This window comes from Oncorhynchus gorbuscha, linkage group LG21 (assembly GCF_021184085.1).
Source record: "Oncorhynchus gorbuscha isolate QuinsamMale2020 ecotype Even-year linkage group LG21, OgorEven_v1.0, whole genome shotgun sequence".
Taxonomy (NCBI): domain Eukaryota; kingdom Metazoa; phylum Chordata; class Actinopteri; order Salmoniformes; family Salmonidae; genus Oncorhynchus; species Oncorhynchus gorbuscha.
This window is the reverse complement of record NC_060193.1, coordinates 45,074,655-45,098,823: the sequence shown is the minus strand read 5'-3', so window position 1 is coordinate 45,098,823 and position 24,169 is coordinate 45,074,655. Positions and strand designations below refer to the sequence as shown.

The following is a 24,169-nucleotide window of genomic DNA, read 5'->3' as shown; positions in this document are numbered from 1 at the left end:
ATCCAAACAGTACATCTCTCCACAATACTGTAAAACCCACTGATGTCTTTGCCACAGTTTTCTTACATGAATACAATGCAAAAAAAGATGCAACACTGTTTCTTGGTGGTCATTACAAAAGGAGCAATTTGAGTTGATGTTTTCCTTAAACTTCTTCATATAGTGGTTGGCAGGATAATATTTATGAATCATTTTAAAGGAAACTTCCCTCATTTGGTTAACAAGTAGGTATGTGTGTGGCAACATCCAAACTTTTTCCCAACAGATATTATCAATAAATCCATTCCAATAAGGCATGACATAAGGTATAGATAGATACAACATCCTGCTGAAACAAGGATCGTATTGCTCTGTTGTTGAATGGACCAAAAGAGAAAGAAATCTTTCCTACTGATGAGTCAACAGGGTCAATAGAAGGTAGGCTCTGAGGGTCAGGTCTTGACACGTTCCTGAATAACATAGCAACACCTGAGGGAATGGCATCTAAAACAATGACATCGAAAATCAATTCACAGCAATTTGGTAGGATGACATCATTGATGTTTGCTCAAAAGCTCTGAACTATCATTTGTGGCAGTTAAAATACCTTCGGAATTGACCAATGTCACATGGCTTGAACTTGACCATAATTTACACACATTATCAAGAAAGTTACATCATGACAAAGAAACATTTACATATACACTATAGAGCCGTATTTAAACACGCATGCGTACTTGCGAAATCCGGTCACTGGTTGGTTCCGGAAATAGTATTTTTGTTGGGTCGATAGAACTGAAATAGGGTGTTTTGAATTTGTTCTTTCTCTAACCGTTTTTTTATCTGCATACATTTCGGTAGGTGACCTGCATACTTTGCACATTCGGTAGACAATTTAATCTACACGTGTCTGTTTAAACTAACATGGGCTAGCTGGAGTTCTTTTTCAGGCAACTAAATGGCTAACCACGTTAGCTGTCATGTCGGAAGAACTGACTTTGTTAGATATGGCACGTTGAAACGCGTGTTTTAATTAACGACCCACTGTAGAGACACCTAGTTGCCAAATCGACGTCCTTTGGTCCAAGTCTTGTTAGCATTACAGGAAATAGTGGCTTGTTAGCTAACGTTAGCTGCTGTGGGAGTTTCGCAGGTGCCACACGAACAAGCAAGGCCTGGCTGAACAGGCGCATGGGGGAAGGTCCCCGTGCTCACACTAAAGCCTACCATATTGGATGACAACTAAGCAGGCTAGCTAACTTCACCTAACTACAGTTTGATTGTAACCTAGCTTTGTCACGATGAATATTAAACAATGTCAACTTTGCCAGTTATCCAAATGACCAGGTGTGGCTTGCTAAAAGATATCCAGAACATAGCATAGCTCTGACTGGCTCGCATGGGCCTAACGTTAGGTAAATACTGGTGGGCAGAGCACGTTTCCAACTAGCTATACATAGCCTGCTAATGTTTAGTTATCTTGACAGTGCTCAATCACAGACGTTAATGTTAAACTTTTCTCATCCAGAGTGTCTTTTATGAATAATCAAAAGCAGCAAAAGCCAACGCTAACCGGCCAGCGTTTCAAAACGAGGAAAAGAGGTAAGTTGGGCATCTTCATTGTCGACCAATTGACCACTATTTTGGTTTCACCTTGCTATGTCAAAATGCAACCGGCAGTGAAATTCTGGCATGTTTTTCAACAGATGAAAAGGAGAGATTTGACCCTACTCAGTTTCAAGAAAGTATCGTACAAGGCTTGAATCAAACTGGCTCTGATTTGGAAGCTGTTGCAAAATTCCTTGATGCCTCTGGCGCCAAGCTTGACTACCGCCGGTATGCAGAGACACTCTTTGACATCCTGGTGGCTGGCGGAATGCTTGGTGAGTACAGATCTTTAAGTAGTGTTGAAAGTCAGTAACTTTCAGGGATCCCTTGCCTCCTTCCAAAGTCCCACCCATCGGACCTTCAACAATGTGTTTTTTTGAGAAGGAAAGGGGATTTGTGGAGACTTTTATAGGAAGTGTAGTGTTGGAGGTCAGATTCCATACTGTTTGGTAAGCCACTGTTGTCCAGATCAGCACACATGACACTTTCTTTCTCCCCCTTCACCTGTCTGCAGCCCCAGGAGGTAGTATATCGGACGACCTGACCCGCACAGAGTTCTGCCTCTTCACGGCACAAGAGGACCTTGAGACAATGCAAGCATATGCTCAGGTAAGAGGATGTGGAAATAATTTCTTAGGGCACAGTATCTATATCCAACTATAGATATACCTCTGTCAAGAAGCTCTACCCAGCTAATCAATGCTGTATAATAATGAATTTACCACAATTTCATATCTTACTTTGTTTTGAACCTGTAGGTTTTTAACAAGCTGATCCGGCGTTACAAGTACCTGGAGAAAGGGTTTGAGGAGGAGATCAAGAAGGTGAGACAGTTGGTTTGAACTCCTGCTTGGCAGTTGTCACTGATGGAAGTTTCACATAATGGAACCTGCATGAGCTGTTTGAATGGGATTTTATTCTTGCAACAAAGAACTGAAACATTTACCCTGCAGGCTCATTATTTTATCTACTCCACAGTTGCTGCTGTTTTTAAAAGGGTTCACCGAATCCGAACGCAACAAGCTGGCCATGCTCACTGGCATTCTGTTGGCCAATGGAAACATATCAGCCGCTGTCATTGGAAGTCTCTTCAACGAGAATGTGGTCAAAGAGGGTGAGTGTCTGCCAGCCCACCACTATCTTTACCTGGACCTGTCCAATAAGAGCTGCTTGTTTTCATTTTCACAAATGTTTTGGTTACGGTGGGCCCTAATGAACATGACCCTCTTCACTGGATTTTTGTTAAATGGTCTCTGAAATGGACACAGTATTCAGTCAAACAACTTATTTTTTATCAATCCAATGTCTCTGAAATGTTTTTAGTTCATACAAATGAGTGATTTGAGTGCTGTTCATTGCAGGGTACCTGCTGCTTTGACTGTTGCTTTATGACTGTTTTGCAGGAGTATCTGCAGCCTTTGCTGTGAAACTGTTCAAGTCCTGGATCTATGAAAGGGATATCAACGCTGTTGCTGTCGCTCTCCGCAAAGTCAGCATGGACAACAGGCTGATGGTAAAGCTACAATTCCTTACTCAATTCTTCTTTTTTTTCTTTTTTTTTTTGTGCCCCTTGAAGGATACCAATACATATAAAAGTGGTGCTTTCCTCAACACAGATTAAAGGGATGGTTCTCCAAAGTGACATATGCTTCCTTATAACATTTAATGGCGCCGGAGAGGATGGCTGCTATTTAATTGGCTATTAACCAATCGTGCTGTTTTTTAAATTTTTGCGTATAACTTATTTTGTACGTAATGTTGCAGCTACCGTCTCTTATGACCGAAATGAGCTTCTGGACATCAGAACAGCGATTACTCACCTGGAATTGGACATAGAATTTTTCTTTAATGAGTTGGACGAGAGGGATTTACTCCAGATGCCCGAACAGGCCCTCATCCCTGTCGTTCACAACAGGAGAAAGAGACAAAGGTTTTGCGGAAGGAGAATTGGGGTGCCTTGTGAGGATTAGGCGACGAGTGGCTCCTCTGCCTTTGTATGTTGGCTAACAGCACAGATGGCAATCGCTGGAAAATAAATGGGACGAACTAAAAGCATGTATTAACTGTAATTTTATGTTTCACCGAGTCGTCGTGGCTGAACGACCAACATGAATAACATACAGCTGGCGGGTTATACTCTATCGGCAGGATAGAACAGCAGCCTCTGGTAAGACGGTCTATGTAGCGGTCTATGTATATTTGTAGGAAGGAAGTCTCAAGGTTTTGCTCATCTGAGGTAGAGTATTTCATGATAAGCTGTAGACCACACGAGCTACGTAGAGTTTTCATGTGTGTTTTTCATAGATGCCACAGACCGATGCGGCACTAAGACCGCACTCAATGAGCTGTATACCACCATAAACAAGAAAACGCTCATCCAGAGGTGGCGCTCCTAGTGGCCGGGAACTTTAATGCATGGGAAACTTAAATCAGTTTTACCTAATTTCTATCAGCATATTAATTGCCAGTGTAACAGTATAGCTTCCGTCCCTCTCCTCGCCCCTACCTGGGCTCGATCCAGGAACGCATCGACAACAGCCACACTCGAAGCAGCGTTACCCATCGTTCCACAAAAGCAGCGGCCCTTTCAGCGCAAGGGGAATAACTACTCCAAATCTAAAAGCGAGTAACTTTTGAAACGGTATTAGCGTACACCCAGCTAACTTGCTAGCCATTTCACATTGGTTACACCAGCCATCAGGCTGATAAGCTTGAAGTCATAAACAACGCTGTGCTTGCGAAGAGCTGCTGGCAAAATGCACAAAAGTGCTGTTTGAATGAATGATTACGGGCCTGCTGCAGACTGCTCTATCAAATCAGACTTAATTATAACATAACACACAGAAATACGAGCCTTTGGTCATTAATATGGTCGAATCCGGAAATATATCAAAAAAAAAAAAACGTTTATTTCAGTGATGTCATAATACGTCAAATTCTGCATTCGCGTAACAGGCAGGCTTCTCGTGGAGTGCAATGGTTAGAGCGTTGGACTTGTTAACTGTACGGTTGCAGGATTGGATACAGGACTAAGATCAGATCGTACTACTCTGACGCTTGTTGGATGTGGCAGGGCTTGCAAACTATTAGACTACAAAGGGAAGCACAGCTGAGAGGCTTGTGTCACTGAGCAGATGAGCTAAATAACTTCTATGCTCGCTTCGAGGCAAGTAACACTTAAACATGCATGAGAGCATCAGCGGACGACTGTGATCACGCTCTCCGCTGTCATCACGCTCTCCGCAGGTCAACATTCACAAGGCCGCAGGGCTGATTACCAGGACGTGTACTCTGAGCTTGCGCTGACCAACTCAAGTCTTCACTGACATTTTCAACCTCTCCCTGTCGGTCAACATTTTTCAAGCAGACCACCATTGTCCCTATGCCCAAGAACACAATGTGAGATTGCAATTCATTGACGACAGCTCAGTGTTCAACACCATAGTACCCTCAAAGCTCATCACTAAGTAAAGGACCCTGGGACTAAACAATACCCATTGCAACTGGATCCTGAACTTCCTGACGGGTTGCCCCAGGTGGTAAGGGTAGGTAACAACACATCCTCCACAATGATCCTCAACACGGGGACCCCTCAGGGGGTGCGTGCTCAGTCCCCTGTACTCCCTGTTCACTCATGATTGCACGACTCCACACCATTAAGTTTGCCATTGACAGAACAGTGGTAGGCCTGAACAATGACGAGACAGCCTGTAGGGAGGTCAGAGACCTGCCTGTGTGGTGCAAGGACAACCTCTCCCTGAGCATGATCAAGACATTTACATTTACATTTAAGTCATTTAGCAGACGCTCTTATCCAGAGCGACTTACAAATTGGTGCATTCACCTTATGACATCCAGTGGGACAGTCACTTAACAATAGTGCATCTAAAACTTAGGGGGGGGGTGGGGTGAGAGGGATTACTTAACCTATCCTAGGTATTCCTTAAAGAGGTGGGGTTTCAGGTGTCTCCGGAAGGTGGTGATTGACTCCGCTGTCCTGGCGTCGTGAGGGAGTTTGTTCCACCATTGGGGGGGCCAGGGCAGCGAACAGTTTTGACTGGGCTGAGCGGGAGCTGTACTTCCTCAGTGGTAGGGAGGCGAGCAGGCCAGAGGTGGATGAACGCAGTGCCCTTGTTTGGGTGTAGGGCCTGATCAGAGCCTGGAGGTACTGAGGTGCCGTTCCCCTCACAGCTCCGTAGGCAAGCACCATGGTCTTGTAGCGGATGCGAGCTTCAACTGGAAGCCAGTGGAGAGAACGGAGGAGCGGGGTGACGTGAGAGAACTTGGGAAGGTTGAACACCAGACGGGCTGCGGCGTTCTGGATGAGTTGAAGGGGTTTAATGGCACAGGCAGGGAGCCCAGCCAACAGCGAGTTGCAGTAATCCAGACGGGAGATGACAAGTGCCTGGATTAGGACCTGCGCCGCTTCCTGTGTGAGGCAGGGTCGTACTCTGCGGATGTTGTAGAGCATGAACCTACAGGAACGGGCCACCGCCTTGATGTTAGTTGAGAACGACAGGGTGTTGTCCAGGATCACGCCAAGGTTCTTGGCGCTCTGGGAGGAGGACACAATGGAGTTGTCAACCGTGATGGCGAGATCATGGAACGGGCAGTCCTTCCCCGGGAGGAAGAGCAGCTCCGTCTTGCCGAGGTTCAGCTTGAGGTGGTGATCCGTCATCCACACTGATATGTCTGCCAGACATGCAGAGATGCGATTCGCCACCTGGTCATCAGAAGGGGGAAAGGAGAAGATTAATTGTGTGTCGTCTGCATAGCAATGATAAGAGAGACCATGTGAGGTTATGACAGAGCCAAGTGACTTGGTGTATAGCGAGAATAGGAGAGGGCCAAGAACAGAGCCCTGGGGGACACCAGTGGTGAGAGCGCGTGGTGAGGAGACAGATTCTCGCCACGCCACCTGGTAGGAGCGACCTGTCAGGTAGGACGCAATCCAAGCGTGGGCCGCGCCGGAGATGCCCAACTCGGAGAGGGTGGAGAGGAGGATCTGATGGTTCACAGTATCGAAGGCAGCCGATAGATCTAGAAGGATGAGAGCAGAGGAGAGAGAGTTAGCTTTAGCAGTGCGGAGCGCCTCCGTGATACAGAGGAGAGCAGTCTCAGTTGAATGACTAGTCTTGAAACCTGACTGATTTGGATCAAGAAGGTCATTCAGAGAGAGATAGCGGGAGAGCTGGCCAAGGACAGCACGTTCAAGAGTTTTGGAGAGAAAAGAAAGAAGGGATACTGGTCTGTAATTGTTGACATCGGAGGGATCGAGTGTAGGTTTTTTCAGAAGGGGTGCAACTCTCGCTCTCTTGAAGACGGAAGGGACGTAGCCAACGGTCAGGGATGAGTTGATGAGCGAGGTGAGGTAAGGGAGAAGGTCTCCGGAAATGGTCTGGAGAAGAGAGGAGGGGATAGGGTCAAGCGGGCAGGTTGTTGGGCGGCCGGCCGTCACAAGACGCGAGATTTCATCTGGAGAGAGAGGGGAGAAAGAGGTCAGAGCACAGGGTAGGGCAGTGTGAGCAGAACCAGCAGTGTCGTTTGACTTAGCAAACGAGGATCGGATGTCGTCGACCTTCTTTTCAAAATGGTTGACGAAGTCATCTGCAGAGAGGGAGGAGGGGGAGGGGGCGGAGGATTCAGGAGGGAGGAGAAGGTGGCAAAGAGCTTCCTAGGGTTAGAGGCAGCAGCTTGGAATTTAGCGTGGTAGAAAGTGGCTTTAGCAGCAGAGACAGAGGAGGAAAATGTAGAGAGGAGGGAGTGAAAGGATGCCAGGTCCGCAGGGAGGCGAGTTTTCCTCCATTTCCGCTCGGCTGCCCGGAGCCCTGTTCTGTGAGCTCGCAATGAGTCATCGAGCCACGGAGCGGGAGGGGAGGACCGAGCCGGCCTGGAGGATAGGGGACATAGAGAGTCAAGGGATGCAGAGAGGGAGGAGAGGAGGGTTGAGGAGGCAGAATCAGGAGATAGGTGGGAGAAGGTTTGAGCGGAGGGAAGAGATGATAGGATGGAAGAGGAGAGAGTAGCGGGGGAGAGAGAGCGAAGGTTGGGACGGCGCGATACCATCCGAGTAGGGGCAGTGTGGGAGGTGTTGGATGAGAGCGAGAGGGAAAAGGATACAAGGCAGTGGTCGGAGACTTGGAGGGAGTTGCAATGAGGTTAGTGGAAGAACAGCATCTAGTAAAGATGAGGTCGAGCGTATTGCCTGCCTTGTGAGTAGGGGGAAGGTGAGAGGGTGAGGTCAAAAGAGGAGAGGAGTGGAAAGAAGGAGGCAGAGAGGAATGAGTCAAAGGTAGACGTGGGGAGGTTAAAGTCGCCCAGAACTGTGAGAGGTGAGCCGTCCTCAGGAAAGGAGCTTATCAAGGCATCAAGCTCATTGATGAACTCTCCGAGGGAACCTGGAGGGCGATAAATGATAAGGATGTTAAGCTTGAAAGGGCTAGTAACTGTGACAGCATGGAATTCAAAGGAGGCGATAGACAGATGGGTAAGGGGAGAAAGAGAGAATGACCACTTGGGAGAGATGAGGATCCCGGTGCCACCACCCCGCTGACCAGACGCTCTCGGGGTGTGCGAGAACACGTGGGCGGACGAAGAGAGAGCAGTAGGAGTAGCAGTGTTGTCTGTGGTGATCCATGTTTCCGTCAGGGCCAAGAAGTCGAGGGACTGGAGGGAGGCATGGGCTGAGATGAACTCTGCCTTGTTGACCGCAGATTGGCAGTTCCAGAGGCTACCGGAGACCTGGAACTCCACGTGGGTCGTGCGCGCTGGGACCACCAGAGTAGGGTGGCCGCGGCCACGCGGTGAGGAGCGTTTGTATGGTCTGTGCAGAGAGGAGAGAACAGGGATAAACCGACACATAGTTGACAGGCTACAGAAGAGGCTACGCTAATGCAAAGGAGATTGGAATGACAAGTGGACTACACGTCTCGAATGTTCAGAAAGTTAAGCTACGTAGCAAGAATCTTATTGACTAAAATGATTAAAATGATACAGTACTGCTGAAGTAGGCTAGCTGGCAGTGGCTGCGTTGTTGACACTACACTAATCAAGTCGTTCCGTTGAGTGTAATAGTTTCTGCAGTGTTGCTATTCGGGGGGCTAGCAGGCTAGCTAGCAGTGTTGTTTACGTTACGTTGCGTTAAAAGAACGACAATAGATGGCTAGCGAACCTAGAAAATCGCTCTAGACTACACAATTATCTTTGATACAAAGACGGCTATGTAGCTAGCTAAGTAGCTAGCTACGATCAAACAAATCAAACCGTTGTACTGTAATGAAAATGAAGTGAAAATGTGATACAACCTGTGAATGCGACCGGGTAGTTGAGTTCTATACAGAAGACGTTGGCTAGCGTTGGCTAGCTGTTGGCTAGCTAGCAGAGTCACCTACGTTAAGGACGACAAATAGCTGGCTAGCTAACCTCGGTAAATTAAGATAATCACTCTAAGACTACACACTCTAAACCTAAACAACACAATTATCTTGGATACGATGATACGATGATACGAAGACAGCAAAGACAGCTATGTAGCTAGCTAACACTAAACTAATCAAGTCGTTCAGTTGAGTGTAACAGTTTCTCCAGTGCAGCTAATCAGTGGACGTTAGCTAGCTGGCTAGTGAAGACTACGTTAGGACGGCGAAATACGATAATTACGCAATTATCTTTGATACAAAGACGGCTATGTAGCTAGCTGAGAAGAAATTGCTAAGATAAGACAAATCAAACCGTTGTGATATAATGAAATATAATGAAAAAGTTATACTACCCGTTGGAGCGACGTGCAGATGCGACCAAGACTAAGGAGATGATTGTGGACTACAGCAAAAGGAGGACCGAGCACACCCATTCTCATTGACAGGGCTGTAGTGGAGCAGGTTTAGTGCTTCAAGTTCCTTGGGTGTCCATATCACCAACAAACTAACATGGTCCAAGTACACCAAAACAGTCGTGAAGAGGACATGACAAAACCTATTTCCCCTCAGGAGACTGAAAAGATTTGGCATGGGTCATCATGTCCTCAAGAGGTTCTACAGCTGCACCATCGAGAGCATCCTGACGGTTGCATCACTTCCTGGTATGGCAACTGCCCGGCCTCCGACTGCAAGGCACTACAGAGGCTTGTGCGTACGACCCAGGCTTTTAAACAGCTTCTACCCCCAAGCCATAAGACTCTTGAACATCTAATCGAATGACTACCCAGACCATTTGCATTGTGTGTGTGTGTGTCTCCCCCCCTCTCTACGCTGCTGCTACTCATCTATGCATAGTCACTTTAACTCTACCTACATGTACATATTACCTATAACCGGTGCCCCCGCACACTGACTCTGTACCGGTACCCCCTGTATATAGCCTCGATATTGTTATTTTACTGCTGCTCGCTCTTTAGTTATTTCTTACTTTAAAAAAATGTTATTTTCTTAACTGTGTTGTTGGTTAAGGGCTTGTAAGTAAACATAGTGTCATGTTTGTCATTTATTATCATGTCTTGTCCCTGTGCTCCCCATGCTATTCGTTTCCCTCTGCTGGTCTTATTAGGTTCGTTCCCTTTTTCTATCCCTCTCTCTCCCCCTCCCTCTCTCTCCTCTCTCTATCGTTCCTGCTCCCAGCTGTTCCTATTCCCCTAATCATCATTTAGTCTTCCCACACCTGTTCCCGATCCTTTCCCCTGATTAGAGTCCCTATTTATTCCTTTGTGTTCCGTTCCTGTCCCGTCGGTTCCTTGTTTTGTATTCACCATGCTGTGATTGTGTTTCGCCCTGTCCTGTCGTGTTTTTTGCCTTCATCAGATGCTGCGTGTGAGCAGGTGTCTCGGTCCACTACGGCCTGCGCCTACCCGAAGCGACCTGCAGTCTGTGGCCGCTTCTCCAGTTATTCCCCCTCTACAGACTAGAGGATTTCTGTTATTCCCTGTTTGGATTTAAATAAACTCTGTTTCTGTTAAGTCGCTTTTGGGTCCTCTTTCACCTGCACGACAGAAGGAACCGAACAAGGAATGGACCCAGCGACTTCAGACGCTCGTTACACTGCCGTCGAGATCCAAGGAGCCATGCTCGGCAGACACGAGCAGGAATTGTCTGCTGCTCGCCATGCCGTGGAGAACCTGGCCGCTCAGGTTTCCGACCTCTCTGGACAGTTCCAGAGTCTACGTCTCGTGCCACCTGTTACTTCCTGGCCTGCCGAGTCTCCAGAACCTAGGGTCAATAACCCACCTTGCTACTCCGGGCAGCCCACTGAGTGCCGCTCCTTTCTCACGCAGTGTGAGATTGTGTTCTCTCTCCAACCCAACACATACTCTAGAGAGAGAGCTCGGGTTGCTTACGTCATTTCACTCCTTACTGGCCGGGCTCGAGAATGGGGCACAGCTATCTGGGAGGCAAGGGCTGATTGCTCTAACAAGTTCCAGAACTTTAAAGAGGAGATGATTCGGGTTTTTGACCGTTCAGTTTTGGTGGGGAGGCTTCTAGGGCCCTGGCTTCCTTATGCCAAGGTGAACGGTCCATAACGGATTATTCTATTGAGTTTCGCACTCTTGCTGCCTCTAGTGAGTGGAACGAGCCGGCGCTGCTCGCTCGTTTTCTGGAGGGACTCCACGCAGTGGTTAAGGATGAGATTCTCTCCCGGGAGGTTCCATCAGATGTGGACTCTTTGATTGCTCTCGCCATCCGCATAGAACGACGGGTAGATCTTCGTCACCGGGCTCGTGGAAGAGAGCTCGCATCAACGGTGTTTCCCTGCTCCGCATCGCAACCATCTCCCTCCTCTGGCTTTGAGACTGAGCCCATGCAGCTGGGAGGGATTCGCATCTCGACTAAGGAGAGGGAACGGAGGATCACCAACCGCCTGTGCCTCTATTGCGGAGTTGCTGGACATTTTGTTAATTCATGTCCAGTAAGAGGCCAGAGCCCATCAGTAAGCGGAGGGCTACTGGTGAGCGCTACTACTCAGGTCCCTTCATCTAGATCTTGTACTACTATGTCGGTCCATCTACGCTGGACCGGTTCGGGTGCTACATGCAGTGCCTTGATTGACTCTGGGGCTGAGGGTTGTTTCATGGACGAAGCATGGGTTCGGAAACATAACATTCCTTTCAGACCGTTAGACAGGCCTACGCCCATGTTTGCCTTAGATGGTAGTCATCTTCCCAGTATCAAGTTTGAGACACTACCTTTAACTCTCACAGTATCTGGTAACCACAGTGAGACTATTTCTTTTTTGATTTTCTGTTCACCGTTTACACCTGTTGTTTTGGGTCATCCCTGGCTAGTATGTCATAATCCTTCTATTAATTGGTCTAGTAATTCTATCCTATCCTGGAACGTTTCTTGTCATGTGAAGTGTTTAATGTCTGCCATCCCTCCCGTTTCTTCTGTCCCTACTTCTCAGGAGGAACCTGGCGATTTGACAGGAGTGCCGGAGGAATATCATGATCTGCGCACGGTCTTCAGTCGGTCCCGAGCCAACTCCCTTCCTCCTCACCGGTCGTATGATTGTAGTATTGATCTCCTTCCGGGGACCACTCCTCCTCGAGGTAGACTATACTCTCTGTCGGCTCCCGAACGTAAGGCTCTCGAGGATTATTTGTCTGTGTCTCTTGACGCCGGTACCATAGTGCCTTCTTCTTCTCCGGCCGGGGCGGGGTTCTTTTTGTTAAGAAGAAGGACGGTACTCTGCGCCCCTGCGTGGATTATCGAGGGCTGAATGACATAACGGTTAAGAATCGTTATCCGCTTCCCCTTATGTCATCAGCCTTCGAGATTCTGCAGGGAGCCAGGTGCTTTACTAAGTTGGACCTTCGTAACGCTTACCATCTCGTGCGCATCAGAGAGGGGGACGAGTGGAAAACGGCGTTTAACACTCCGTTAGGGCATTTTGAGTACCGGGTTCTGCCGTTCGGTCTCGCCAATGCGCCAGCTGTTTTTCAGGCATTAGTTAATGATGTTCTGAGAGACATGCTGAACATTTTTGTTTTTGTCTATCTTGACGATATCCTGATTTTTTCTCCGTCACTCGAGATTCATGTTCAGCACGTTCGACGTGTTCTACAGCGCCTTTTAGAGAATTGTCTCTACGTAAAGGCTGAGAAGTGCTCTTTTCATGTCTCCTCCGTTACTTTTCTCGGTTCCGTTATTTCCGCTGAAGGCATTCAGATGGATTCCGCTAAGGTCCAAGCTGTCAGTGATTGGCCCGTTCCAAGGTCACGTGTCGAGTTGCAGCGCTTTTAGGTTTCGCTAATTTCTATCGGCGTTTCATTCGTAATTTCGGTCAAGTTGCTGCCCCTCTCACAGCTCTTACTTCTGTCAAGACGTGTTTTAAGTGGTCCGGTTCCGCCCAGGGAGCTTTTGATCTTCTAAAAGAACGTTTACGTCCGCTCCTATCCTCGTTACTCCTGACGTCACTAGACAATTCATTGTCGAGGTTGACGCTTCAGAGGTAGGCGTGGGAGCCATTCTATCCCAGCGCTTCCAGTCTGACGATAAGGTTCATCCTTGCGCTTATTTTTCTCATCGCCTGTCGCCATCTGAGCGCAACTATGATGTGGGTAACCGTGAACTGCTCGCCATCCGCTTAGCCCTAGGCGAATGGCGACAGTGGTTGGAGGGGGCGACCGTTCCTTTTGTCGTTTGGACAGACCATAAGAACCTTGAGTACATCCGTTCTGCCAAACGACTTAATGCCCGTCAAGCTCGTTGGGCGTTGTTTTTCGCTCGTTTCGAGTTTGTGATTTCTTACCGTCCGGGTAGCAAGAACACCAAGCCTGATGCCTTATCCCGTCTGTTTAGTTCTTCTGTGGCTTCTACTGATCCCGAGGGGATTCTTCCTTATGGGCGTGTTGTCGGGTTAACAGTCTGGGGAATTGAAAGACAGGTTAAGCAAGCACTCACGCACACTGCGTCGCCGCGCTTGTCCTAGTAACCTCCTTTTCGTTCCTGTTTCCACTCGTCTGGCTGTTCTTCAGTGGGCTCACTCTGCCAAGTTAGCTGGTCATCCCGGTGTTCGAGGCACTCTTGCGTCTATTCGCCAGCGCTTTTGGTGGCCGACTCAGGAGCGTGACACGCCGTTTCGTGGCTGCTTGTTCGGACTGCGCGCAGACTAAGTCGGGTAACTCTCCTCCTGCCGGTCGTCTCAGACCGCTCCCCATTCCTTCTCGACCATGGTCTCACATCGCCTTAGACTTCATTACCGGTCTGCCTTTGTCTGCGGGGAAGACTGTGAGAGCCGCCAATAAACGCAGGATTAAGAGTCCAAGGTATTGTTGCGGCCAGAGAGTGTGGCTTTCCACTCGCAACCTTCCTCTTACGACAGCTTCTCGTAAGTTGACTCCGCGGTTCATTGGTCCGTTCCGTGTCTCCCAGGTCGTCAATCCTGTCGCTGTGCGACTGCTTCTTCCGCGACATCTTCGTCGCGTCCATCCTGTCTTCCATGTCTCCTGTGTTAAGCCCTTTCTTCGCACCCCCGTTCGTCTTCCCCCCCCTCCCGTCCTTGTCGAGAGCGCACCTATTTACAAGGTACATAAGATCATGGACATGCGTTCTCGGGGACGGGGTCACCAATACCTAGTGGATTGGGAGGGTTACGGTCCTGAGGAGAGGAGTTGGGTTCCGTCTCGGGACGTGCTGGACCGTTCACTCATCGATGATTTCCTCCGTTGCCGCCAGGATTCCTCCTCGAGTGCGCCAGGAGGCGCTCGGTGAGTGGGGGGGTACTGTCATGTTTGTCATTTATTATCATGTCTTGTCCCTGTGCTCCCCATGCTATTCGTTTCCCTCTGCTGGTCTTATTAGGTTCGTTCCCTTTTTCTATCCCTCTCTCTCCCCCTCCCTCTCTCTCCTCTCTCTATCGTTCCTGCTCCCAGCTGTTCCTATTCCCCTAATCATCATTTAGTCTTCCCACACCTGTTCCCGATCCTTTCCCCTGATTAGAGTCCCTATTTATTCCTTTGTGTTCCGTTCCTGTCCCGTCGGTTCCTTGTTTTGTATTCACCATGCTGTGATTGTGTTTCGCCCTGTCCTGTCGTGTTTTTTGCCTTCATCAGATGCTGCGTGTGAGCAGGTGTCTCGGTCCACTACGGCCTGCGCCTACCCGAAGCGACCTGCAGTCTGTGGCCGCTTCTCCAGTTATTCCCCTCTACAGACTAGAGGATTTCTGTTATTCCCTGTTTGGATTTAAATAAACTCTGTTTCTGTTAAGTCGCTTTTGGGTCCTCTTTCACCTGCATGACACATAGTTTACCCTGTAAGCCTCGTGTCCTACTAATTGTCTGCTACTAATTGTCTGCGGGTTTTCGCTTGTACTTGATTGACTCCAGGCCACTAATTAGTAAGGCACTCCCCTCACCTGCTTGTCTAGGCCTTAATTGCAAGGAAAAACCAGCATGCACCAGGCCCTCCATGGAAATTAGTTTGATACACCTGCTGTAAGCAGTCTATGGACTAGGCATGACAGCAATCCATGCTTTGTTTTAGTATCCCTTTCCATATGTTAGCATTTGTGGCACAAATCCCATTAGTCATGGGACCAATATTAACATTTCACACCACTTTCAAATCCTCTGAGTGACTTTTGAGCTTCGCAATCAATTTTAGATAATTTTGAATGATTTAGACGTGCAAAAAATGCTAATTGGTCCCATGACTTTAGTGGGATTTGTTCATAAATGCTGAAATGTTAGCATATTGAAATTGTGTGAGGGATACTAAAGCATGGATTTCTGTTGTACCTTATCCATAGGGGTAAGGAAGCAAGTATAATTTTGTTATTTGGGTGAACTATCCCTTCAAGACTAGTCGTAGTCTAAAAAGCATGTTCAATGGAGATTGTCTGTTGAACCAGCCCCAAGAGTTTTTATATAGGTCTGTAGATTTAAAACAAAATTAATATTGAATGGGAACTAATTACTTGTATCTATATCTGTCATAGGAACTCTTTCCCGCCAACAAGCGGAGCTGTGAGCATTTTTCTAAGTACTTCACTGACGCGGGACTGAAGGAGCTGTCGGACTTTGCCAGGAACCAGGAGGCCATCGGGTCCCGTAAGGAGCTGCAGAAAGAGCTCCAGGAGATGATTGCCCGCGGGGACAACTTCAAAGATGTGAGGCCTGGCTACTCTATTCTTATACAGTGGGCTCAAAGTATTGGGATAGTGACACATGATATATTTTGTCTCTCTACTGCATACATAACTTGGTATTTGAAATGATACAATGACAGGTTAAAGTGCAGACTGTCAGCTTTCATTTGAGGGTATTTTCATCAATCGGGCAAACTATTTAGAAATTACACCACTTTTTGTGCATAGTCCCCACTTAAAAAAAAAAAAAAAAAAAACATGTTTAAGAGGACCAAAAGTATTGGGACAAATTAGCTTGTGTATTAAAGTAGTCAATTTATTTGGTCCCATATTCCTAGCACGCAACGATTGTAGCGTAATACTCAAGAAGCCTAGAGGCTGTAATCTCTACCAAAGGTGTTTCAACAAAGTACTGAGTAAAGGGTTTAACGTTTTTGCTTTGTCATTATGGGATGTTTGAAAAAATATATATTTTAGAATAAGGCTGTAATGTAACAAAGTAGAAAAGTCGAGGGGTCCGAATGCGCTGTACAGTTCATATAAGGATATCAGTAAATTGAAATACATCTTATGCTTATCTATGGATTTCACATGACCAGGGGCCCAGCTCTGGGTGGCCCTGAAAGGGCATCAGCCCACCCACTTGGAAGCCAGACCCAGCCAATAGGAATGAGCTTCTTCCACAAAAGGACTTTATTATAGACACAAGCACTCGTCAGTTTCATCAGTGTTCCGGGTGGCTGGTCTCTACCGATCCCGCAGGCAAAGAACCTGGTTGTGGAGGTTTTGGGCTTGCGTGGTTACACATGGTCTGCATTTCTGAGGCTAGAAGTACTGCAAAATTCTCTAAAATGGCTTATGGTAGAGAAATGAATGCTCAATTCTTTGGCAACCACTCTGCTGGCCGTGCCTCTTGTCAGCAGAGGAATTGCCCGCTCCCTCAACTTGAAACATCTGTGACATTGTATTGTGACAACTGCACATTTTAGTGGCCATTTGTCCTCAGCACAAGGTGCACCTGTTTAATAAGCTGACTGTTTAATCAGCGTCTTGATATTCCACACCTGTCGGGTAGATGGATTATGTTGGCAAATGAGAAATGCTCACTTACAGGGAAGTAAACAAATTAAAATACACTTTTTGTGCATACATTTATTTATTTTTTTCCCCACGTTGGACCTACACTTTACATGTTGTGTTTATATTTTAGTTCTATGTATGATATATATATATATATGAGAGTGCTTGATCATTGACATGTTCCCTGCTTTGTTTAGATAATTGCCTACGTCAGGGAGGAGATGAAGAAGACCAGCATCTCTGAACAACTGATGATCGGCATCGTGTGGTCCAGTGTCATGAGCTGTGTGGAATGGAACAAGAAGGAAGAGCTGGTCTGCGAACAATCTATCAAACACTTGAAGGTAAAAGCTTTGTAACTGTAGACTTCTGCGTTATTGAACAGGTCTCTTGCCAAACATTTCTCAATGAGACAAACTTAAATGGAAGGTTAAATTAGTTGCTGCTAAATTAACTTCAGATTAGTGTTTTCTGGAACTGTATAGTATTGGAAGAGGGTGGGGTGGTACTAATATGGGCCAGATTGGAGTGTGCCACCCCTGTATAGCGGTTAAGAGTGTTGGGTAAGTAACCAAAATGTCGCTGGTTCAAATCCACAAGCCGACTAGGTGAAAATACTGTCAATGTGCCCTTAAGCAAGGCACTTAAACCAATGCTCTTGTCCAGAGCAACTAGGGTTAACTTGAGTGTAGGGGGCAGGATTTTTGTTTCTGGCTAAAAAAACGTACGCATTCGAAACCGCCTATTTCTCAGGCCCAGAGACTAGAATATGCATATACTTGTCAGATTAGGATTAAAAAACACTCTAAAGTTTCCAAAACTGTCAAAAATATTCTGTGAGTATAACAGAACTGATATTGTAGGCGAAAATCCAACAAGGAAGTGCTGTTTTTTCTGAAAGCTCTCTGTTCCATTGGATGCCTTGCCTCAATTTTAAAGGGATATCAACCAGCTTCCTCAAGGTGTCAACAGTCTTTAGACATAGTTTCAGGCTTTTATTTTGAAAAATGAGCGAGAAAGATAACATCGCGTCAGTGGATAGCTGGGTGTTCGCAGAGTTTTGCTTTTGCAACAGAGTGGGGCAGCCATTGTCTCTCCTATTGAAAAAGCGACAGTCCCGGTTGATATATTATCAATTATATATTTTACAACCAACCTGAGTATTTATTATAAAAAACGTTTGACATGTTTCTGTGGACATTACGGATACTATTTTGAATTTTTGTCTGTCGTGACCGCTCGAGCCTGTGGATTTCTGAACATAACGCACCAAACAAATGGAGTTGTTTTGGATATAAAAATAATCTTTATGGAACAAAAGGAACATTTATTGTGGAACTGGGAGTCTCGTGAGTGCAAACATCTGAAGATCATCAAAGGTAAGCGATTTAATCTATTGCTTTTCTGACTTTTGTGACCAATCTACTTGGCTGCTACGCGTTTGTAGTATTTTGTCTACTGAGATGTTCTTACATAAATGCTTGTTATGCGTTTATGCCAGGTGGATTAGCAACAAGCTAAAATGTGTTTTGCTATATTGCACTTGTGATTTCATGAATTAAATATGTTTAGTAATTTGAATTTGTCGCACTGCAATTCAGCGGGTGTTGATGAAAATTACGCTAATGGGATGGGTGCGTCAAGAAGTTAATGACTAAAATGTAAATGTATGTGCTTATATTACTGCTGTGCTTGCCCCTGACATCTTGTCATTGCCACTAAGAATCTGTTCTTATTTGACTTGCCTATTAGTAAATTAAAGATTGGATACATGGAAACTTATTGGTCCTCTCTCCACCACAGCATTAGTCCTCTCCTGAAGGTGTTCACCTCCCAAGGAGCCTCTGAGATCATCTAGTGTCTCACCCTCCTGTACCCTAACCCCGTGTCTTTCTCTCTCTCTTCTCCACAGCAATACAGTCCTCTCCTGAAGGCATTCACCTCCCAGGGAGCCTCTGAGATCATTCTGCTGGTGAAGATCCAGGAGTACTGCTATGACAACATCCACTTCATGAAGGCCTTCCAGAAGATTGTGGTGCTCCTCTACAAAGGTGTGGGACCTGGTTGAAAGTAGTGCACACTAAAGGGAATAGGGTGCCATTTCGGACCGACTGTGGGGCGGGGGGGCACAATGGCTCTCATGTGACATGTCATTTTCATTAGGTACCAAACGTAAGAAAATGGACTGAAACAGGGACAGAGACTTCCCCAGACTTATCTAATAAGAAACATTCATTTTCATTCTCCTTTGAGGCTTTATGCTGTGCCCCAATGAACCCTGGCTTTCGTGACCTTTGACCTAACATTTTTATGTTCCTTGTTCTCGCCCCCTCTTCCAACACAGCGGATGTTTTGAGTGAAGAGGCCATTCTTAAGTGGTACACAGAGGCCCACGTTGCTAAAGGAAAGAGTGTTTTCCTCGAGCAGATGAAGAAATTTGTTGAGTGGCTGAAGCATGCAGAGGAAGGTAAAAATATATTTTTTTTAAACACGTTTTCAAAGTAAACTGTCACCTTTTTGGAAAAACATAAGTTCTCTTAATATTTGTGTGTTAAATTGAAATGTTCTGATTTGAATCCACTCTTTTCTGTCTTCCAGAGTCTGAGTCCGAGGAGGAGGAAGAGAACTGAACTCAACCCTCCGGGTGTGCATTTTAAACGGCACAGTAGGAGCAGTAGAATGTTACTGAAGTGCTCGTCTCTCCCAGTCCTGTTTTTCTATTTTACCCCTCAAACTTCAACATTTACATTTCATTCAAGAGCTGTGATGTCAACAGTACACTCCTTATTAGATTTTATTTGAAACTTACCCTTAGTAGTTCACATATATTGTGAATTAAAACTTCAATCATAAAATGAACAAATTATGTGTTGATTTGTTTGGAAAGATGCAGAAATGAACCCCCTTTTTTAAATTAGTATTTCATTCTACTTGATGATTAAGATACTCTATTGATGTTGCTGCATCCAGTCTAAAGTCTGATAAACCATGATATCCCCGATACTGCTGTATCTCTTAATGTTGCAGTAGTGCGCCTTCTTGCCATGTGACTTAAAGGCACCCTAAAATGACAAGTCATTGCCTTCTCGCCAAAGGATTCACCGGTAGCCCTATCCTCATGTTAGCTCCTTTCCTTACCTTGGCCTTTTGGACAAACCTGTAATGAACAGTTGAATTGGTGATCAAATGAACGTTGTGCAGTTACTGTCATCTTGGTATAACCACCTTTTGACCTGACTGACATCCTCTCTGGAAGATGAATTGCCAGCTAAGTAATTACTACTGGTTACCACTTTCTTTAATCTGAATAAACCAATTGACTTTTTTAAAGAAATAAAAAGGACTAATTCATATTGTTTTGATTATTTATGGTATACAATTGTCTGGTGTGTCGCAATGCAATCAATTACTATACTTTAACATGGCTGCCTGCTGTACTTATACATCTCCACCTGAGGTCCCAAATTCAGACAAAGCTTAATGTTATTACTGGGTAAACCTGATGAGTGTACTACACAAGCCACAGTAAATGGTCTTGAGAGATTAAAAATATATATATTTATTAAGGCTTTGTTAACACGGGAAGAACAATTCTGATCTTTTGCCCAATTATGGACAAAAGTGCTGATCTGATTGGTCAAGTTAGTGGAACAAATCAGAATTGGACTGCCTGTGTAAACTTGGCCTACGGGTCTTTTTACATGCACATTCAAGTCATCAGTCCAATATTATTTTGAAAGTAGTTTAATGATTGTGTTTACAAGTCAAATAATATATATTTTTAACTAATTGTACAAAAATACAATTTTTTTCTTAAACAGGTTCTCATTGTTTATCTGCAGAGGACAATTGTCTTCCATAAGTTATGAGAAATTCAAGTATGTTTACAACAATGCTACACATTACAATAGACTTGGAGGTAGGCCTATAATTCTATTAGGTTAATACATTCAGAAATCTTCATTGAGGTAAAAGTGTATTGCAATCCATGTGCAACAAGTTATTTGTTTTGGATAATTCATAGAAAGATTGTATTTTTATCTTGCATGATTTTGAAGTAATTTAATATATACCCAAATCGATGCATAAAATAAAAATATTGTGTTAAGCTGAAAGGTGTTGCAGGTCCAATGCAGTCAATTCTGTTCCGGTCTTTTAAATTATATTGTGCTGATGAAACTAACACTAAAAGTATGACAACATTTGATCAGTGTTATTTCTTGGTAGTTGCTGGTTGAAAATACAATCTACACAGGACCTTCTGCTCAGCAGGTTTGCACGGGTGGGAGTTTTGACTATCCATTGTGACATCACCATGCAGTTAATACACCATGACCTATAAGAGTTCCAAACTTCCAACTCAGACCACTCCCAGACAGTCCTAGCAAAATTCTTGCTTGAGAAAGTTTTCCCCCCTATATTAATGGAAATCTATTACAGTAAGGTACTTTAAGTAGAAATGATTTGATGCTGATATAAAAACAGCTGCATTGGGCCTTCAAAGGTGCAACCAATACTGCACAGACACACATGCAGAACTATTGTGTGTTTGTGAATTGTGAAAAGGCTTGTGCAATACATGCAAGTAAACATTTCTCAACATACGGTGTAACATTGAGCTCCCAAAAGCAGTGATTACATATATGTATGTTACATTTTCTTCTGTTCCACACCATGTTACATTTGACATGGAATATGATTTGATGTTGTGGTAAAGTTTGTAAACACTAAGTGGGGTTGCTTCTGCTGTACTAGAGGGGGGGGGGGCTATATATAACACTTTAATATTTGGATTCAAGCACATTTTATATTTGTTTTGCCTCCCCCATTTAAAGTTCAAGACTCCCATGAAAGAAGTGGCTTATACTCATTTACTAAGTGGACTATCCTGGTTAAAATGGAATACAATTTTACAGCTAACAAAGTATATTTGGGGCTATTGAATTGAGTTTGAATTCATAATAATCAAGCAAGGCACCCTCAGTTGGCAAAAGATGAGTCAGTCAGGAGACGAGCCAACCAGTCCACTACTCTACTGACAGCAACCGCTGCACGGCCTAGGCTTGGGTTACAACCATGTGACTGGCTGCATGGGGGGAGGCCAGACTGTGTTTTTAGGAGCGCAACACTAGGGCTTACTATTTCTCATACCGAAATAGCCCACTGTCAGGTGGAACCTTACACATTGTGCTCGAGTTACAATTTGACCAAAACACAGTGGATAAGACGCACATGTGAGAACGGAAAGTGCATTTCAGGGGGGGGGGGGGGGGTTGTCCTAAGATTTAGCAAAAATATGTACAAAGTTATATCGTTTTTTTTTTCTCACTCGTAGGTACATGTAAACATCCGTGTGACTTGGTATGCATCCTGGTCTTGACAGTAGTGCGTGACCATGTCAGATGGCTGTGTGCTTTTCTCCATCTCTGAGCTGTGAGGGTAGAGAAATTGTAGTAGTTTACATTGAAATAAAACCGTTGAAATACTATTCATTGTGATGGCTGTTATGGAATTGCTCCAATGTTAAATAAAGTACTGGCCCGTTTACTAAATGTAGCCAAATCCCATCCATCCATCCAATTTTATGAGATTACGTGCAGCCTTCCATCATAGCCCACAGCCTGTCAACCAATATATACTGATTTAGTTTGAGGACTCACCGTTTTCCTCTGGTTACTGAGACAGAAAGTGCATATGGGCCTGAGCGGGGGGCTGCTGCTGTTGATGTTGGTGCTGCTCTGCAGGATGCTGTGGTACCTGAGACAGGGCTGTCCGTCCAAACACTCTTCCCCCAGCAGCAGCACGTTGGCAAGGTGGGAGATGTAGCTGGACGCCAGGCGTAGCGTCTCGATCTTGGACAGTTTCCTGTCGGCCGGTTCTGTGGGGATGAGGGTGCGCAGCGCGGTGAAGGCCGTGTTCACGCTGTGGGTCCTGTCCCGTTCCCGCGCGTTGGCTGCCTGTCTCTGTTTGCTAACGCCCGGCAGACGCCTGCTGCACCCCCTCTCCCTCTGCCTGGCTCCCTCCCGGCACCCTCCCTGGGGGCTACAGCCGCCGCCCGTCGACTTGTTGTCGGAGCTCTCCTCGCTTCCACTATCCAGCTCGTCCAGGTCAGAGGGGAAACCGTCCGGCGTGGCACTCTGTTCGCTCCCTGTGGACTTCATGGTGGACCTGGCTGGGTGTCTAAGGCGAGGGGACTGAGCTGCAACTGTGTCTGTTTCATGGTGCAGCCGACTGCTGCCAACCACTTTATAAAAGCAGAGTGAAAATAGCACCTGGGACCAGCTGCCGCCGTGTGATCCGGTGACTGGGGGTGGGGGATCCTGCGCTAACTGGGCTCACGCCATTCCCTTGGCAGAGCAGCATGCCATTTCTTGAATAACGGATCCGTTCTGGGCCCGGTCACCGTGCATGCGGCCTCTGGAAAAGGAAAGACAGGTGGAGGCTAGAGAGTAGAGGCCACCTGTCGAGGTTCTTTGGGTGCTAGAGGTTTATATATATATATACACCCCCCCCCTCCCCACAGAGAGCCAGCACACTCCCACTTTGCTCCCAATCCCTGCCCCTTGACCCCTAACCCTTCCATATTTGCAGATCTGTAAGGTGGAAGCTTGACCATTACACTGCTTATACTTATCCAGCCCCTTCAGATCTGCACGCATTCAGGGGTCAGGGTGTGACAGTGTCGATGCACTACATTAACCTTCTCCCACTCTCAGCCCAGGTAAAGACATGGTCATGCTGTGACTCTCTACTCCCTCCTTCATCACAAACCTTCATTTTCTCATCTCCTGTTTCCTGGAAGTCTTTCATCTTTCATCTCAACTACCGGACGCCTCAACAACATACACACATTCGCACAAGCTTCTATTGCACGCAAAGGTGCAAAGGTCACGAAATGATGATAATGCAAATCTGGACATAATGAAAACATTCATCCGGTTTACATTAGACCACCGTGTGTCAGTCAAGTGACACTGACGTTTAGAACACGTTGCACAGTTTCACATTAGGATGTGTGTTCCTAGAAATCCTGTCAGTATGATTTGGGGAAGCATTTCGTGGGGAAGTGCTACTTCGTTACAGCATGTCAACAACTCTCAGAACACAAATTCAAACTCGGTTCAAACCCCAGTGAAGGAATCACTCCTTGGTCTTAGAGTCATGACACCAGCTTCAGCGCCCTCCGACCAGGACCGTGAGTGAGTGGTCCAGGTGTATCAGTCACCCCCCACCTGTTCCTCCACCCCATGGCAGTCGCCCCATTAACGTGTGCCATCTTTAGCCTTGATATAAATATCTTTCAATGCACAAGTCACTTATATAGTGTTACTTCAGTAAACTTTAAGATCATCATACCAAGATTCTTCGTCGTGATACCAGCAACAGTTTGTGTTCCCGGGAGCAACGTAAGTTGTGTGAAAAGAGA

General features: G+C 45.9%; 2 protein-coding genes across 3 annotated transcripts; one reads left to right on the top strand and one right to left on the bottom strand.

Moving 5' to 3' along the window:
• Positions 1-715: 715 nt before the first annotated feature.
• LOC124008179 (basic leucine zipper and W2 domain-containing protein 1-A-like) lies at positions 716-20,094 on the top strand. 2 transcript variants are annotated; one of them, XM_046319265.1, is made up of 12 exons: positions 716-836; positions 1,508-1,581; positions 1,686-1,862; positions 2,102-2,196; positions 2,346-2,411; positions 2,566-2,701; positions 2,991-3,100; positions 15,514-15,684; positions 16,941-17,087; positions 18,656-18,794; positions 19,088-19,210; positions 19,342-20,094. In XM_046319265.1, the coding sequence occupies exons 2-12, from the start codon at positions 1,518-1,520 to the stop codon at positions 19,371-19,373; spliced, it is 1,260 nt and encodes a 419-aa protein (XP_046175221.1). In that variant the 5' UTR covers positions 716-836; positions 1,508-1,517; the 3' UTR covers positions 19,374-20,094. The 2 variants fall into 2 exon arrangements, with proteins under 2 accessions (XP_046175221.1, XP_046175222.1); XM_046319266.1 differs by lacking the exons at positions 716-836; positions 1,508-1,581; positions 2,102-2,196 and having other exon boundaries at positions 1,785-1,862.
• Positions 20,095-20,439: 345 nt separating this feature from the next.
• LOC124008180 (transcription factor 15-like) lies at positions 20,440-23,173 on the bottom strand. Its single transcript, XM_046319267.1, has 2 exons — positions 22,404-23,173; positions 20,440-22,174 (listed from the first exon to the last, which is right to left on the bottom strand). The coding sequence occupies exons 1-2, from the start codon at positions 22,902-22,904 to the stop codon at positions 22,142-22,144; spliced, it is 534 nt and encodes a 177-aa protein (XP_046175223.1). The 5' UTR covers positions 22,905-23,173; the 3' UTR covers positions 20,440-22,141.
• Positions 23,174-24,169: the final 996 nt, after the last annotated feature.